General features: G+C 36.3%; 1 protein-coding gene across 11 annotated transcripts in view; it reads left to right on the forward strand.

Annotated features, from left to right (window-relative positions):
* Positions 1 to 15,355, forward strand: part of DOCK3 (dedicator of cytokinesis 3) — a 296,560-nt gene that overhangs the window by 135,336 nt on the left and 145,869 nt on the right. For 10 of the 11 annotated variants that reach the window (XM_072941347.1, XM_072941354.1, XM_072941349.1 and 7 more), the window contains 3 exons: positions 756 to 840; positions 9,335 to 9,376; positions 10,012 to 10,166. In XM_072941347.1, the coding sequence (XP_072797448.1) occupies positions 756 to 840; positions 9,335 to 9,376; positions 10,012 to 10,166 (282 nt within the window). Of the gene's footprint in view, positions 1 to 755; positions 841 to 9,334; positions 9,377 to 10,011; positions 10,167 to 15,355 lie in introns of those variants that run through there. The other variant, XM_072941357.1, reaches the window with a different exon arrangement.

A 15,355-nucleotide genomic window follows, 5' to 3' on the forward strand; every position in this document is an offset into this window, starting at 1 on the left:
TATATTGAATGCAGATTATGTACCATATTTGAACCCAAGAGTTCTGACTGTTCAGAGTTATTTTCACTGCCTCCTAGTCAGCCATTAACACCATCACTTATTCCTTCCTGCCCAAGTTATACCAAATCTTCTAAGTATTATTTTCTTTACTAGTAGTACTCCCCAGTTAAACTTACATCAAAAGTGTCTTAAGATACTGGCTAGTGTGGTAAGGGCTTTTCTATAAACCAGTGTCAGTAGTAATTAAATTTCAAACGAGATAAAAGTAAACCAAAACATATATGTCTTTGAATTTAATACCTTTTGAAGGTGATTTTTATGTGTTTGACTTTGAATTATAAATCTACTTGGACCCTGAATAATTTTTTCATCTTAAGGGAAGTAATGCATGGCTGAGCCTTGAGCATATGTATGGGATGGGTAGAAATAGAAAAATAAATATGACTTATTAATCTAGGAAAACTCATCCTTAATGAACTCAAGGAGTCTATTATAAATGTGATACTGAATGAATCCTTTTTACTAACACAGGGGGAACCACTTCATGACTAAAACTGTCAGTTTAAAGATTCCTAGCCTCATTTATTTACCTAAAGGTGAACACAATTAGGTTACTGGGTAAAATCATGTCCCTGCCAGAGCAGTGTCTGAACCTCTGTCCACAAGATCATGGCAGGCATGGGCTTCCAGGCATACAGAGAGAGATGAGTAATCTAAAGACATGACTTGCTGAATGTGGTCTTTCTCTTTACTAGGCATTTGGGCCTGGACCTGGTACCACGAAAGGACTTTGAAGTAGTGGATTCGGACCAGATTAGTGTTTCAGATCTCTATAAAATGGTAAGAAATACAACATGGGGTAGCTTGTTCCTGTACACTTTTTTTTTCTCCTTTATTATCCCTAATTACATTATGAAACAATATTGCTAAAACCATTCCTTTGTCTTTGTTTCAGTGTATGTAAAGGATCTTCCTTTTGGGGCAGTATATATCACATTTGCTTTCTAAATGGAATTACTGTGTAGGGTTGGTGGGCCTACTGTAATGTCTAGGGGTCAATTCTCAGTTGGTTTTGCTGGTGAACAGAGTTCCTTCAGCCTGCAGCAGTTACTAAAATTCCAGCTTTTCCCACTTCTTAAAAAAGAGAAAGTAGTTGAAGCTGGAAAGAGGCAGTTATAAATATAGTGATGAACCCTAGAAATAATGTACCAGTATTTCTAAGAGAGACAGAAACTGATAAATCCTTAGCTGTCTGTTGATTGTAAAAGTGTATTGAGTTGATTAATGACCAAGATTATATTTTACAGGCTGAATGAGAGGAACTTTAAAGGTACAAAATTTTAAAGTAAAACAAATAAACGTCAGAAACCTCAGGTGACTGTTAAGCTTAGAGTAAGGTACTGGGTAAAACCTCACTTTGAGGAGTATATATTGGTGAGAATTTCAAGTTTTAGGAGTAAAAATTTCTCTTTAAAAAGGGTAATATTTTTAGGGCACATAGAGGATGCAAAGTATGTCACCTGGTCAGGAACCATAGGAAATTTACCTAAATAATACACAAATAACATATCAGTTGCTTCAGTATACTAGCTTCTGTATATTAAAAGTATACAGAAGCATTTGTGTTGCCTTAACTATGCTCTGTGCAAAGTGGTAGGTGTAAGATACAGAAATTAAAGGTGAACAAGACTTATTCCTTCCCTCAATACTATTGCCATCTAGGGTATTGATTCCTAACACTTTCTGGATTATGGAGGATCACATGAAATTTCTCCCCAGGATATGCAAATATGGTTTTGCATATAAAATGTTGCACTCAGTTTTAGGGAATTGATGGTTGCCTCTGAAGCCCATGCACAATTTCTGTGTTTAGAAATTATTCTAGTGGGATCAAGTAGACCACAAACAGTTGCCATATATGTGCTGCATGTCATAATTAAGATATACACTGATGCTTTTAGAGGGAGTGACTGATTTCTTGGGTCTGGGAAAAATCAGTGAAAGCTTCCAGAGGCAGTAATGCTTAAGGTGAGTCTTAAGGGATGATCAGGGCTTCACCAGGAAGACAAAAAGGAAAAACATTCCAAAATGGCACAGAGCATAGAGAAGTGGTAACTCCAGGAAACTATAAGATATTTGGTAACTGACTTGTAAGTATGTGTTAGCAATTGGGAGATAAGGCCACAAAGGCAGCAAGAGCTAGATGATGAAGAGCTTTGTAAGCCCCAAGTTGATAGAACTGATAGTCTGGCAGAACCAAGGGAATAACATGATTGGATGTGGGTTTTAAATGCTGACTCTGGAAAGACAAACATTATATGATATCACTTATATGTGGAATCTGAAAAATAGTACTTAACTTACAAAATAAACAGACTCACAGACATAGAAAACAAACTTATGGTTACCGAAGGGGGAAGAAAGGGAGTAGGGATAAATTGGGAGTATGGTGCAGTATTAGATGTCTTCAGTACCCCCACTTTGAACAACTGATAGATCATTCAGACAGAAAATCAATAAGGAGGACACATTGGACTTCAACTACACTTGCTACCAAATGGACCTAACAGACATATACAGAATATTCTTTTCAAAGTCAGTGGCATCTAAAGTGCGCACGGAAAAATTTCCAGGATAGGTCATGTTAGGCTGCAGAATAAGTCTTAACAAATTTAAGAAGGTCAAAATCATATTAAATATCTTTTCTGACCACAATGACTTGAAAATAGAAATCAATAACAGGAAGAAAACTAGAAGACTCACAAATATGTGCCAGTTAAGCAATACACTCCTGAACAAATAGGAGACCAAAGAAGAAATGAAAAGGGAAATTAAAAATCTTGAGACAAACAATAATGGAAACACAACATGCTAAAACTTAGGTATGCAGCAAAAGGAGTTCTAAGAAGGAAGTTTATAGTGATAAATACCTACATTAAGAAAAGAAAAATAACTTAAATAACTGAACTTTATACTTCAAAGAGCTTAGAAAAGAACAAACTAAGCCCAAAGTTAGCAGAAGGAAGGAGATAACAAAGATCAGAGAAAAAATAATGAATAGAAAAGATCAGTGAAACTAAGAGTTGTTTTTTTGAAAAGATAAATAAGTTGGCAAGCCTTTAGCTGGACTTAGCAAGAAAAAAAGAGGACGTAAACAAAATTATAAATAAAAAAAAGACATTACAGCTGATACAGTAGAAATACAAATGATCATAAGAGACTGCTATGAACAATTATACACCAACAAATTGGACAACCTAGATAGAAACATACAGCCTACCAATAATTTCATTATGAAGAAATAGGAAAACTGTACAGACCAATAACGAGTAAGGAGATTGAATTAGTAATCAAAAACTTCCCAACACATAAAAGCCCAGGACCAGATGGCTTCATGGGTGAATTTTATCAAACATTTAAGAAGAATAAACGCCAATCCTTCTGAAGCTCTTCCAAAAAAAAGTTGAAGAGGAGGGAACACTCCCAAACTTGTTTTAAAATGCCAGCATTTCCCTGATACCAAAGCCAGATAAAGACACAGCAAGAAAAGAAAACTGCAGGCCAATATCCCTGATGAATATAGATATAAAATTTTTGAATAAAATGCTAGGAAACCAAATGCAGCACAGTAAAAAGATCATACACCATGATCAAGTGGGATTTATTTCAGGATGGAAGAATGGTTCAGCATCTGCAAATCAATCAATGAAATACACTACAGTAACAAAAGATAAAAATCATATGATGACTTCAGAAGATGCAGAAAGCATTTGACAAAATTCAACATCCTTTAATGATAAAAACTCGCAACAAAGTGAGCACAGAAGAAGCGCACTTCAACAAAATGAAGCCATGTATGATAAGCCCACAGTTAACATCATACCTAACAATGAAAGGTTCAAAGCTTTCCCTCTAAGATCAAGAACAAGACAAGAGTGCCCACTCTCACTATTCCTATCCAGCATAGTACTAGAAGTCCTAACCAGAGCAATTAGGCAAGAAAAAGAACGAAAGGCATCCAAATGGGAAAGAAGTGAACTGTCACTATTTGCAGATGGCCTGATTTTCTATATAGAAAACCCTGAAGACTCTACAAAAAAGCTGTTAGAATAAACAAATTTAGTAAAGTTTTAGGATACAAAATAAACATACATAAATTAATTTTTCAAAAATCAGAATATACTATGAACTATCTAAAAAAGAAGTAAAACAGTCCCATTTACAATAGCATCAAAACAAAGTGTTTAGGAATAAATTTAACCAAGGAAGTTAAAGATCTGTATACTGCAAACTATAAGACATTGGTGAAGAAATTAAAGAAGATAAAAATAAATGGAAAGATATCTCATGCTCAAGAACTGAAAGAGTTAATATTGTTAAAATACCCATATTACCAAAGCCATCTATAAATTCACTGCAGTCCCTACCAAAATTCCAGTGGTATTTTCCACAGAAATAGAATAACCAATCCTAAAATTCATATGGAACCACAGTAGTCCCTGAATAGACAAAGCAATCTTGAGAAAGAATATAGCTAGAGGCATCACACTCCCTGATTTTGAACTATATTACAAATCTAAAGTGATCAAAACAATGTGGTACTGGCATAAAAACAGATACATAGACCAATAGAAAAGATTGGAACAGAATCAAGATCCCAGAAATAAACCCACACATATACAGTCAAGTAATATTTTGAAAAGAGAGTCAATATGGGGAAAGGATAGTCTCTTCAGTGAATGTTTACAAAACTGGATACTCACATGCAGAAGAATGAAATTGTACGCCTGTCTTACCCTACTCACAAAAATTAACTCCAAATGGATTAAGGATGTAAATGTTAGACTTGAAGCGATAAATACCCTATAAAGAAATGGGAAAAGCTGCTTGACGTTGGTGTTGGCAATGATCTTTTGGATATGACATCAAGAGCACAAGCGACAAATGCAAAAATCAATAAGTGGAGCTATATCAAACAAGAAGAGCTTCTGTACAGCAAAATATACAGTCAACAAAATGAAAACCTGCAGAATAGGAGAAAATATTTGCAAACCATATATATGATAAAGGGTTAATATTCAAAATATGTAAGGAATACTTCATAGCAAAGAAGAAATTACCTGAGTTTTTAAATAGCCAAAAGATCTTTTTTTCTGAAGAGGACATAGAAATATATGAAAAGGTGTTCGGTATCACTGATCACCAGGGAAATGCAAATCAAAACCATAATGAGATATTGTCTCAATCTGTTAGATATTACTTCATACCTGTTTACCTACCATCAAATAAATGCTGGCAAGGATGTGGAGAAAAGAGAACTCTTGTGCACTGTTGGTGGAAATGTAAATTTGTATAGCCACTATGGAAAACTGTATGGAGGTTCCTCAAAAAATAGGAAATAGAACTAATTTACAAATTCCACTCTGGGTGTATATTCAAAGAAATTGAAATCAGAATCTCAAAAGAGATAGCTGCATTTCCATGTTCATTGAAGTACTATTCACAATATCTGAGACATAGAAACAACCTGAGTGTCCATCGATGAATTAAGGGGTAAAGAAAATATAGTGTATATATAAGATGGAATTATTATTCAGCCTATAAAATAGAAGGAAATCCTGCCATTTGTGACATGGATGAACTTGGAGAATACTATGTTAAGTGAAGTAAGTCAGATAGAGAATGGCAGATGCTTTGTGATCTCACTTATATGTGGAATCTAAAAAGGCTGAACTCACACAAGCAGAGTAGATCAAGGGCTGGGGAATAGCAGAAATGAGGAGGTGTTGGTCAAAGTGTACAAACATCCAGTTATAAGAGCATTAAATCCTGGGGCTCTAGTGTACAGCGTGGTGATTGCACTTAATAGTAATGTATTATATACTTGAAAGTTACCAAAGAAGTAGATCTTAAAAGTTCTCACCATGGTGACAGCAACAACATAAAGGTAATTATGTTAGGTGAAGGATGTGTTAACTGACCTCATTGTGGTACTCATTTTGCAATAAATACATATATACCTTAAACTTATACAGTGTTGTATGTCAACTGTATCTCAGTAAAGCTAAAAACAATAAACTTTTCCAGAACGTAGATCTGAGTATCTAGGTTGAAAAGGCCCAACAAGTATTTATTGCTTAATCGTGAAATTTCAGCTCACTAAAGCTGAAAGCTTCCAGAGAGTAAAATATGTCACCTACTGAAGGATTGTTGTAAAAATAAGTATTTGTCTTCCGAATAGCAAAATTGAAAAGCAGACAATAATGAACAATTGCCTTTAAAACCATGAGGGAAAGTAAAATTCACCGTAGAATTCTGTATTTACTTAGCCACATTATCCATCAAGTAGCCTAAAGAAAATTTTAGTCATTCAGAATCTCCAACCAAACCAAACCTCTCTCTTAGATCCCTTTTCAGGAAACTACTGAGAAATGAATTATTTCTTTAAAGTGAAGGAGTAAACCAAAAGATGTTGACAAGTACCATCCAGGAAAGGGATTCTGACTCAAATGGAAGGTGCAAAGAATTCTTAGGTTAACATCAGTGGAAAGTCCCAGGATGATACTTGTGAAGTAGGCCTAGAGAATAACTGGTCAAGATTAAAGCAGAAGGGCAGCCAGGAGGGATATGCTACTGGAAGGTATTTTATAGAGCTGTTGGAGGGCGCAGGAAAAGGCCCTGTAATTTAAGTAAAACTAAGTAGCTTCAGTATAAAAGCAGATAGTAGTAGAAGAAAGAAAGTTTAATTTTAAATTTTAAATGAAGTATACTGCTTGGCTCGACAATGAACCATATTTGACAGTTATAATACAATAAAAAGGTTTTAACCAAAACATGTGAGATATTAAGAAGATGGATTAAGGGAAATGGATGTAAACAACTACAAAAAAATCCTCAGCTACTGTAATAAGAAGCCAATAGATAAATCTCAAATTGGATTTTAAAAAGTGCAGTATAAATATGACATTTAGAAATATTTGATAAATTCTAGGAAAAAATACATTAAAGAGTTGAAAGTATTTATCTCTGGGGAATAGGATAAGGTGAACAGAGGATTGATACTTTTACTGCAAGCTTTTAGGGCTTTTAACTTTTCATTAATTAATGTTTTAATAGATTAGTATTTATATTTCCATTTCTGGATTTTTAAATCAGTTGATTATTTACTAACAATCAAATCATTTCCTTGGTAATCCTGACCAGATATATCTTATATATATATCTTATATTTCCTTGTGAGACATACAAGACCTAACACAATTCCCAACATACATAGCAGGCAATTAATTGTGTTATTCAGTTAAATAGAATGTCTAAAGCTACACCGTTTTTTCCCCATATTGGTAGACCTTTGTGAACTAAATGGACCAAAGACTTGAAAAGGCTGAAAATGACTTCTCTGTGGGGTAAAATTTGGCAGAGGCAATAATGTAGTTCATACATTCCGTGATTAATTTATATTTTGATGTACTTTTGCAAAGCACTTTGGGTATAAAGATTATGATAGGTACTTTGTTCCCTAGGAGGGTAAAGTGTAGACTTAGGTAGCAAACATGGGAACATAATACATTACAGCTCTAACACAGGTGATGGTGGCTCTAAAGAGGGAAGTACCAGCTGGCCAGCTGAAGGCTGCATGACAACAGGGTAGTGGTTTTTCCTTACGGTGGAAGACGTTCCAAAATGCTAGTGCCAGTGCCATTCTCTGGCCACTTGTGTGAGGTGCTTTCAGACTAGGCTGAAAAGTTCTCCCCAGATTTGATGCCTCTGAAGTTGTCAACTGGGATGTTTTACACTGAAATTAGCTGTAAACTCCCATATACAGTTATAATTGAACATTTGTGTTTGAGATTGGTAGTCATTTTCAAGAGTGAGTAAATTCACTTGAGAAAAATGACTTAGTGTAGCCCCTGAAAATAAGATAATGGAAAATATTTTAGGCCAGTAATCTTCCTAGTGCAATATGGGTCAGTAAACCATAGAAAGCTTGATATGTTTTGAAAGCCTGATTTTTTAAAAGCTTTTTTGTAACCTGTTATATATAAAGTTTTCTCTTGTACATATACATTCTATGTGATGATTTCCCCAGTTGGTGAAAACCTGTTTTTGTTATATTTAATATGTATCATGGAAACATACAGTCCCATGGAATGAACATTAATCGTTAATAATAATTAATGTACCTAATAGAGCACATGAATATTTAATAATTAGCAAATATAGCTGGTAAGATACATTAAAATTAATAATTAATTAATATTCATCTTATTTAAGTTTTATTTAGAGTTAAATGTGTATATTTGTTAAAGAAATGAAACCATTCTGCTTAGCAACCATATTTCTTACCTACAGTTCACCAAATGAATGCTGTCTCACAACCTCTAGGACCAAAAGGGAGCAGGATAGAAACTCGCATTTTTACGTCTGCCAGGACCAGAGAGTGAATGTTTGTGAACCCACCATTCTTGCTAACCAGAGTTTGCTTCTAAATGTGACTGACTTTTCTGAAATAACTAATAATGAAGAAGAATACCAATAATGAGAAGAAAACTAATTATAGATAACAGTGACCAACCACGTACAGTGTGTACTGGGCTGGGTTAATCTGCACAGAACCCTGTGAGGTTCAGCATAAAATGCTGTCCTCACTTTACAGATGAGGAAAAAATAAGTCAAGATTTAAAACCAGGATTTCCTGACTTGCACTTAGGTCACTGACTACTATGTCATGCTGCTTCCCCATCATGAAATTTTAGCCTCACAGTCATCTTGTGAGGAAGATAATAAAAGCTTTTATTTAAATTTTACAGTTGAGGAAAATGTCTCTTGAGAGAGTGAGCAATTTGTCCTATTTGCATGTAGCTGGGATTGCGATCTACTTCTAACTTTAGGCAGCAGCAAAGAAACAGCATGGAGAGATGTTAGGGAGGGAGTGCCTTGTGATTAAAGGCTATACCTTCTCCCATGTGGAGAGCCTGAAGAAGGTGGATCACACAGTGTAGGACGTGACGCAGTGTGTGGTGAGGACAGCGGCAGAGCAAAAATCTAGTAGCAAGCACCCACCTGTGAATTGGCTGGTACTCTAAAATGAAAGGGCCTGGATTTGGATCCAGACTTTGCCACCTTCTTGCTGTGTGGGACCCTTAGCATGTTAACTTCTTTACACCAAGCCTTAGTTTCCTCCATCAAATACAAATAATATTTGTCTAACAAGGTTATTAGGATTAAATGAGATCATATCTGTAAAAGACATATCAGTGCCTAACATAGAAGGTGCTTAATTAAAGTTAGTTTCCTTCCCAGTTGAGTGAAATTTCTTTTTTTCTTTCCATAGCATTTGTCTAGCCGGCAGAGCGTACAGCAAAGCACATCCCAGGTAAGCAGCTTAACCAGGCCTCGCAGTTTGTTCCCTCAGTTCTTATGACAAAATAGAGATGCAGCAGGAAATGATAGACACTGCTGACTTCCTGATTGTGTGGTGCCTCTCCTCTAAGGAGCCCTGACCTCCAGCTAGATTTAGCAAGTCTCCACTCCTCTGTGCAAATTTACATAAGCACAATGGAAACAAAGTAGACTGAGAGACTAAAATGAATCAGTCTGCAAACATCAAAATAGTATTTAGAATGGTATTTAGTATTAACATCTAACAGTGTAAATCAAGTGCATCAGAATCATGACAGCAACTCTAAGAAATGACCTTGAAAATAGTTGTCTGGAAAATTTAGATGTTTCTAACCTGGTAGAGATTTTGAGTTCACGCAGAAATTGAAATTACTGTTCCCATATCTCCTTCACTGTTTACTTTTCCCAGCTGCATATTTGCCCACTTCAAACCACACATATTGGTACAGCATCTGCTGCTAGCAAAGAGAACACCTTCAGTCAATCTCTCTCTCTCAAATAGTCCCCTTCAGCGTATGAAGAGAGTTAATCAGTTAGTTTTAGTTTTATTTATGATCAATATAATGACTAACTAAAATAGAAATCACTGTTTTTTGCCTTCCTCATTAGGTAGATACAATGCGCCCACGTCATGGTGAAACCTGTCGGATACCAGTGCCACATCACTTCTTCCTCAGCCTGAAGAGTTTCACCTACAATACCATTGGGGAGGATACCGATGTCTTCTTTTCCTTATATGATATGAGAGAAGGCAAGCAGATCAGGTAAAAGTTATTAGAAGTTCTGGTGAGGTTGAGACTCTAGTAGGACGGTGTGTCCTGGTTCATAGGCATCTCCGGACTTTGGAGAAGATAGATGCACAGACAAGGCAAAACAAGATAAAGTAACCTCCCCTTATTTAGCTGAGAGTTTTGCCTCAAATCCCAGTGTACCTTGAAGTCATGTGTGGGCAGTTTTGTATTTTGTGCCTATTTCCACATGGAAGCTCAAATCCTGATCTTGGCCATCACCACCTCAGGGAGAGAAAAGGATGCATCTATTCAATGCCAGAGAAAACACATAGGATAAACATAGAACAAAGCAAATTCAGCAAAGAGGCCCAGCTCTTGAATGCAGGAGACCCTGAGCTCTGCTTTCCTACATGTAGAGGAGAGGGTTCACAGGGAAATTGTCTAATGTCCTGTCTGAGAGCAGCCCCAGTCCTCACTATCAGTCTATGTTGTGAAAGGAAGGGCATCTTCTGGGCAAAAGGGAAAGTTGGCCTGACTCCATCACTGCTCTTTGTCTTGGATTGGAGGAGAAGCCACAGAAAGGGACTGACATGCATTAGACCATGTTTCTTGACAGAGCAGTGAGACCCTTAGACATAAGCAACTGCAGCAGTGCTTTTTCCCTTGAAAGGTAGGGAGAAATCAAGGAAACACTCTAGCCTTCTCTTCCTCTAGAGGCTAGCCAAGGTTCTGAATGGATGAGATGACCTTTGTAGCCAACTTGGAATTTTTGGAAGCCCAGGCATTTCTCTGTGGTTATTTTCTAGATGGGGCCGAGAGAAAATAAGTCTTGGGATATTTTTATATTGCTTGGGGACTTTCTGTGTTGAGTGCTTTATAGGTATTTTGTTGTTGTTGTTTTAACTTAATAGCATTTTGAAATCAGTGGTTTCACTTTCCCAATTGCATGTTACATGTGGGAAAATGAAAAATGGAAGTTGTAACAGAGTACAAAAGAGAAGCAGTTAATTTGCATGTTTCACAGTGCCTCTAATCTTATCCCTCCTCCCCACTAAAATTAAAGCACTGTGCTTCATTCTGGCATAGGAATAAAATAATACTCTCATTGACGAGGGCATGTGGGTTTTCCTTGCCTCCAGTGGCTCCCAGTATGTGCTTCTAGGAAAACTGTGGTAGACGAGGTGGTAGTGATGGTGATGGAAGCTCTAGCTGCTGCACAGGCAAGATTTACAGGCCAGAGCTGCGTGGACATAGATTCTGGCTGTTCTTATTTTTCTGCTAGACTAGAGGATTGTAAACTTTATTATTTATGTTTGTGTGTGAAAAAATCCTTTCTTCAAGATAAATTTTCTAAGAAAGTCCAATAAATTGTTAAATGACCTAATCATTTACAGCAGCTCTACAAAAATTTTTTCTAATTTTTTCCAATTTCTTCTTTTAAAATGTTTTATTGTTTCTTGAGACTAAATTATAAGCAATAAATCCAAAGATAAAACAACTAGTGCATTGATGATCCTGCCTGGAACTACTCCACTGTTGAAGGAAAAGGGGAAATAACAGGAATCACATCATGCCCCTGCCTTACCTAGTACCCCGTGGAACCACTGAAAGTCCATGGTTGCAGTTTGAAAATGAGAGCATACTGCTTTGAGTGCCAGGGACTGTCTTCTCTCTCTGTGATCTCAGCACCACACACAGTGCCTGTGTCCAGTACGTTCTTTTTTGGGCTTACTGCACAGAGAAGATCCAGGCCCAGTAAAGGCACCCTCCTGCTCTGGTTTATAATCCGTGCAAGATCATCAATGCCCCAGTAGTTTTATCTTTGGATTTATTGTTTGTAATTTAGTCTCAAGAAACAATAAAACATTTTAAAAAAAGAAATGTTTAAAAAATTTTTTGTAGAGTTGCTGGCAATGATTAGGTCATTTAAAAATCGCCAGATATTAGAGAACTGTACCGCCTTCACGTAATAAAATTGTAAGATTCTCAGTTGAAAATATCAATTTTCTTCAGTTTTGAGAGTGAACTAATAAGTAGAATTTTAGATTTAGGTTTAATCAATAAATGTTCTTCTTTCCATTAGGATTTGTGTACTTGTATAAGCCCTCAAAGATTTTAGGTCATTGGGCTGGTGTTTCTAGATAAATATGCTTTCATTATGATTAGGTATTAAACTGGTCATATATTACTTTCTCAAAGCAGTTATCAGAAGTCACAAAAGGTTAGGGATATATTACATCAAGTGTTCAGAGTGTTGAAACAGAGCTATCAGTTTAATTATTTCTGCTCCTCAACATAACTCCTTGAGTGACTGTCTTTCCAATCCAATATTGCTAATCTAATCTCCAATCAAATGGTGCTGGTCTAGTGTTCAGTATTGCCAGGACACTCTCACCTCTGTGCTAAAGAACACATGTGAGCAGGGGAACAGGCTAAAGAAAAAACCAGCTATTCCTCTACTGTAAGTTTCATTGCTGATTCCATAGGCAAACCCCGGGCTCTGAAGTGAATGATAAATTGCAAATCCACATAGCACATTCTGATATATGTTGACTGATGAGTATTAGATGATCTACTGGAGAGCAGGAGCAGCAGCTGATAGGATAGGGTGTTGGTAGCTTTAACTATTTCTTGTGACATTTCATCGTTCCAAAGAGAGTCATAAATATTTAGCCTTGAAACCTAAATCTCTAAGTAAGACCTCCCCTGGAGCTTCAGGTCCTGTTTCCTGCCATAGTCCCTGGATGTCCTTCAGACACTTCTACCTCAACATATCTAAGCTGCATTTGTTTTCTTTCCTCACACAAATACTTCCTCCTGTGTTCTTTAAATCAAGTGAGAGGCATTATTGTTTGATCAGAGATCCAGGTCAGAAACTTAGGAGTCCTCTTAGGCTCCTCCTTCTCTATCTCCTTCTCTTCTCAATTAATCACTGTATTCTGTTAACTTCTATCTTGTAATATCAGTCAGATCACTGCCTGCACTTTATCCTTGCTGTCACCCCAAATCCTTCACATTTCTTCTGAAACATAGACTCCCTGAATGTCTCTTCTTACCCTGAGTTATTCTTCACACCACCATCATAATTCTCTAAAAAATGCAAATTGTTCATGTCAGTTCCCACATAACCACATAACTGTTCATGCTGCTCTCAGTAAAGCTCTTGTGACTTAGCATGGCATAAAAGGCCCAGCATGGTATAATTCTGCCTACTTCTCTAACCATATTTCATGCATCCTCTTTTGCCCTGATGACTTATTTGGCTTTTTCTAAACATGCCTTACTCTTTTATTCCTCCCTACTTTTGTTGGCTTGGTAAATTCCATTTTTATTGCCTATGTCTCAACACTGAACTGTAAGCATCAAGAGAACAGAGATTTTTTTTTTATATCTGACTCACCGGAAAATTCCTTGAACATAGGAAGGGTATTGGCATATAGTAGGTACTCAGTAGTTATTTGTTGAATGAATGAGTAGTCTACTTAAATGCAGCAACAAACCTAGTTATTTCTCTTACCACTTCCCTCTTTCTCTCTCTCCCTCCCTCTCTGTAAAACATATAACTCAGTGGTTTTTGATGTAAGAGTCAAGGAGAGTGTTACTATAATTATTGAATCAGCCAAGTGAAAAAAATGATTAGTTCAATTTTGGCTATGTTGAATTTGAGGGGATTGCTAGACAAACCACAGGCCATGTGGTTGGGGCATCTGGGATACAGGTAAGCTGTCACAAATGAAGATGAGAATTTTCATAGGCATAGTTCCTGCATGCAAAAACAAAGCTGTCTAAAAATGTGATAGCATGTGAGAAGAGCAAAGAGCAAAACACAGGAAATATTTCAGTTATTAAGAAAACACTTTATGTAACTAATGTGCAGTGTGCTGTCAGGTAATGTAGGAGTTCATTTAAGGTTGGGGGAGAAATGCAAGTAAAAGAGAAGAAACATTGAACAAAGCTGGAGGCATCACATTTCTTGATTTCAAAATATTTACAAAGCTACAGCAATCAAAACAGTATGGTACTAACACAACATTGTAAACTAACTATACTTCAATTGAAAAAACATTATGATACTATCATAAAAACAGATACAAAGACTTGTGGAACAGAATAGACAGTTCGGAAATAAACCCACACATATACAGTCAACTGATCTTTGACAAAGGTGCTAAGAATACACAATGGGGAAAGGATAGTCTCTTCAATAAATGGTGTTGGGAAAGCTGGACACCCATATGCAAAAGAATGAAATTTTACCTTTGTAACACACACAAAAATCAACTCAAAATGGATTAAAGACTTAATGTAAGACCTGAAACCATAAAGCTCCTAAAAGGAAACAGAAAAAAAAGCTTATGACATTGGCCTTGGCAATGATTTTTTGGATACAACACCAAAAGAATAAAGCAACAAGAGCAAAAGTAGACAAGTGAGATTATATCAAAATTAAAAATTTCATTCTGTACAGCAGAGGAAACAATCAAGAAAATGAAGGCAACCTATAAAATGGGAGAAAATTTTTGCAAAATAATATCCAAATCGGGTAAGGGATTAATATCCAAAATATATAAAGAACACAACTTAAAAACATAAAAACAAACAGAGCAATTAAAAAGCTAACAGAAGAACTAAACATTTTTCTGAAGAGAACATCAAAATGACCAGGAGGCACATGAAATGTTGCTCAGCATCACTAATCATCGGGGAGACGCAAATAAAAACCAAAATGAGATATCACCTCATACTGGTTAGAATGACTCGAGGATATGGTGAAAAGGGAACCCTGATATACTGTGGATGGGAATGTAATTTAATCCAACCACTATGGAAAACAATATGGAGGTTCCTCAGAAATTAAAACTAGATCTACCATATGATCCGGCAACTCCACTTCTGGATATATACCCAAAGGAAATGAAAACATGATTTTGACAAGATAATGCACACTCATGTTCATCACAGCATTATTTACAATGATCAAGATACGGAAACAACCCAAATGCCTATGGATGGATGAATGGATAAAAAAATGTGTTATATATACACAATGGAATATTACTCAGCCATGGGAAAGGAGGATGTCCTACTATTTTCAACAGTATGAATGAATCTTGAGTACATTATGCTAAGTGAGTTAAGTCACACAGAGAAAGTATGGTATCACTTACATGTGGAATCTAAAGAAGTCAAACGGGGGGAAAAAGAATACAATGGTGATTGCC

This window comes from Vicugna pacos, chromosome 17 (assembly GCF_048564905.1).
Source record: "Vicugna pacos chromosome 17, VicPac4, whole genome shotgun sequence".
Classification (NCBI taxonomy): Eukaryota; Metazoa; Chordata; class Mammalia; order Artiodactyla; family Camelidae; genus Vicugna; species Vicugna pacos.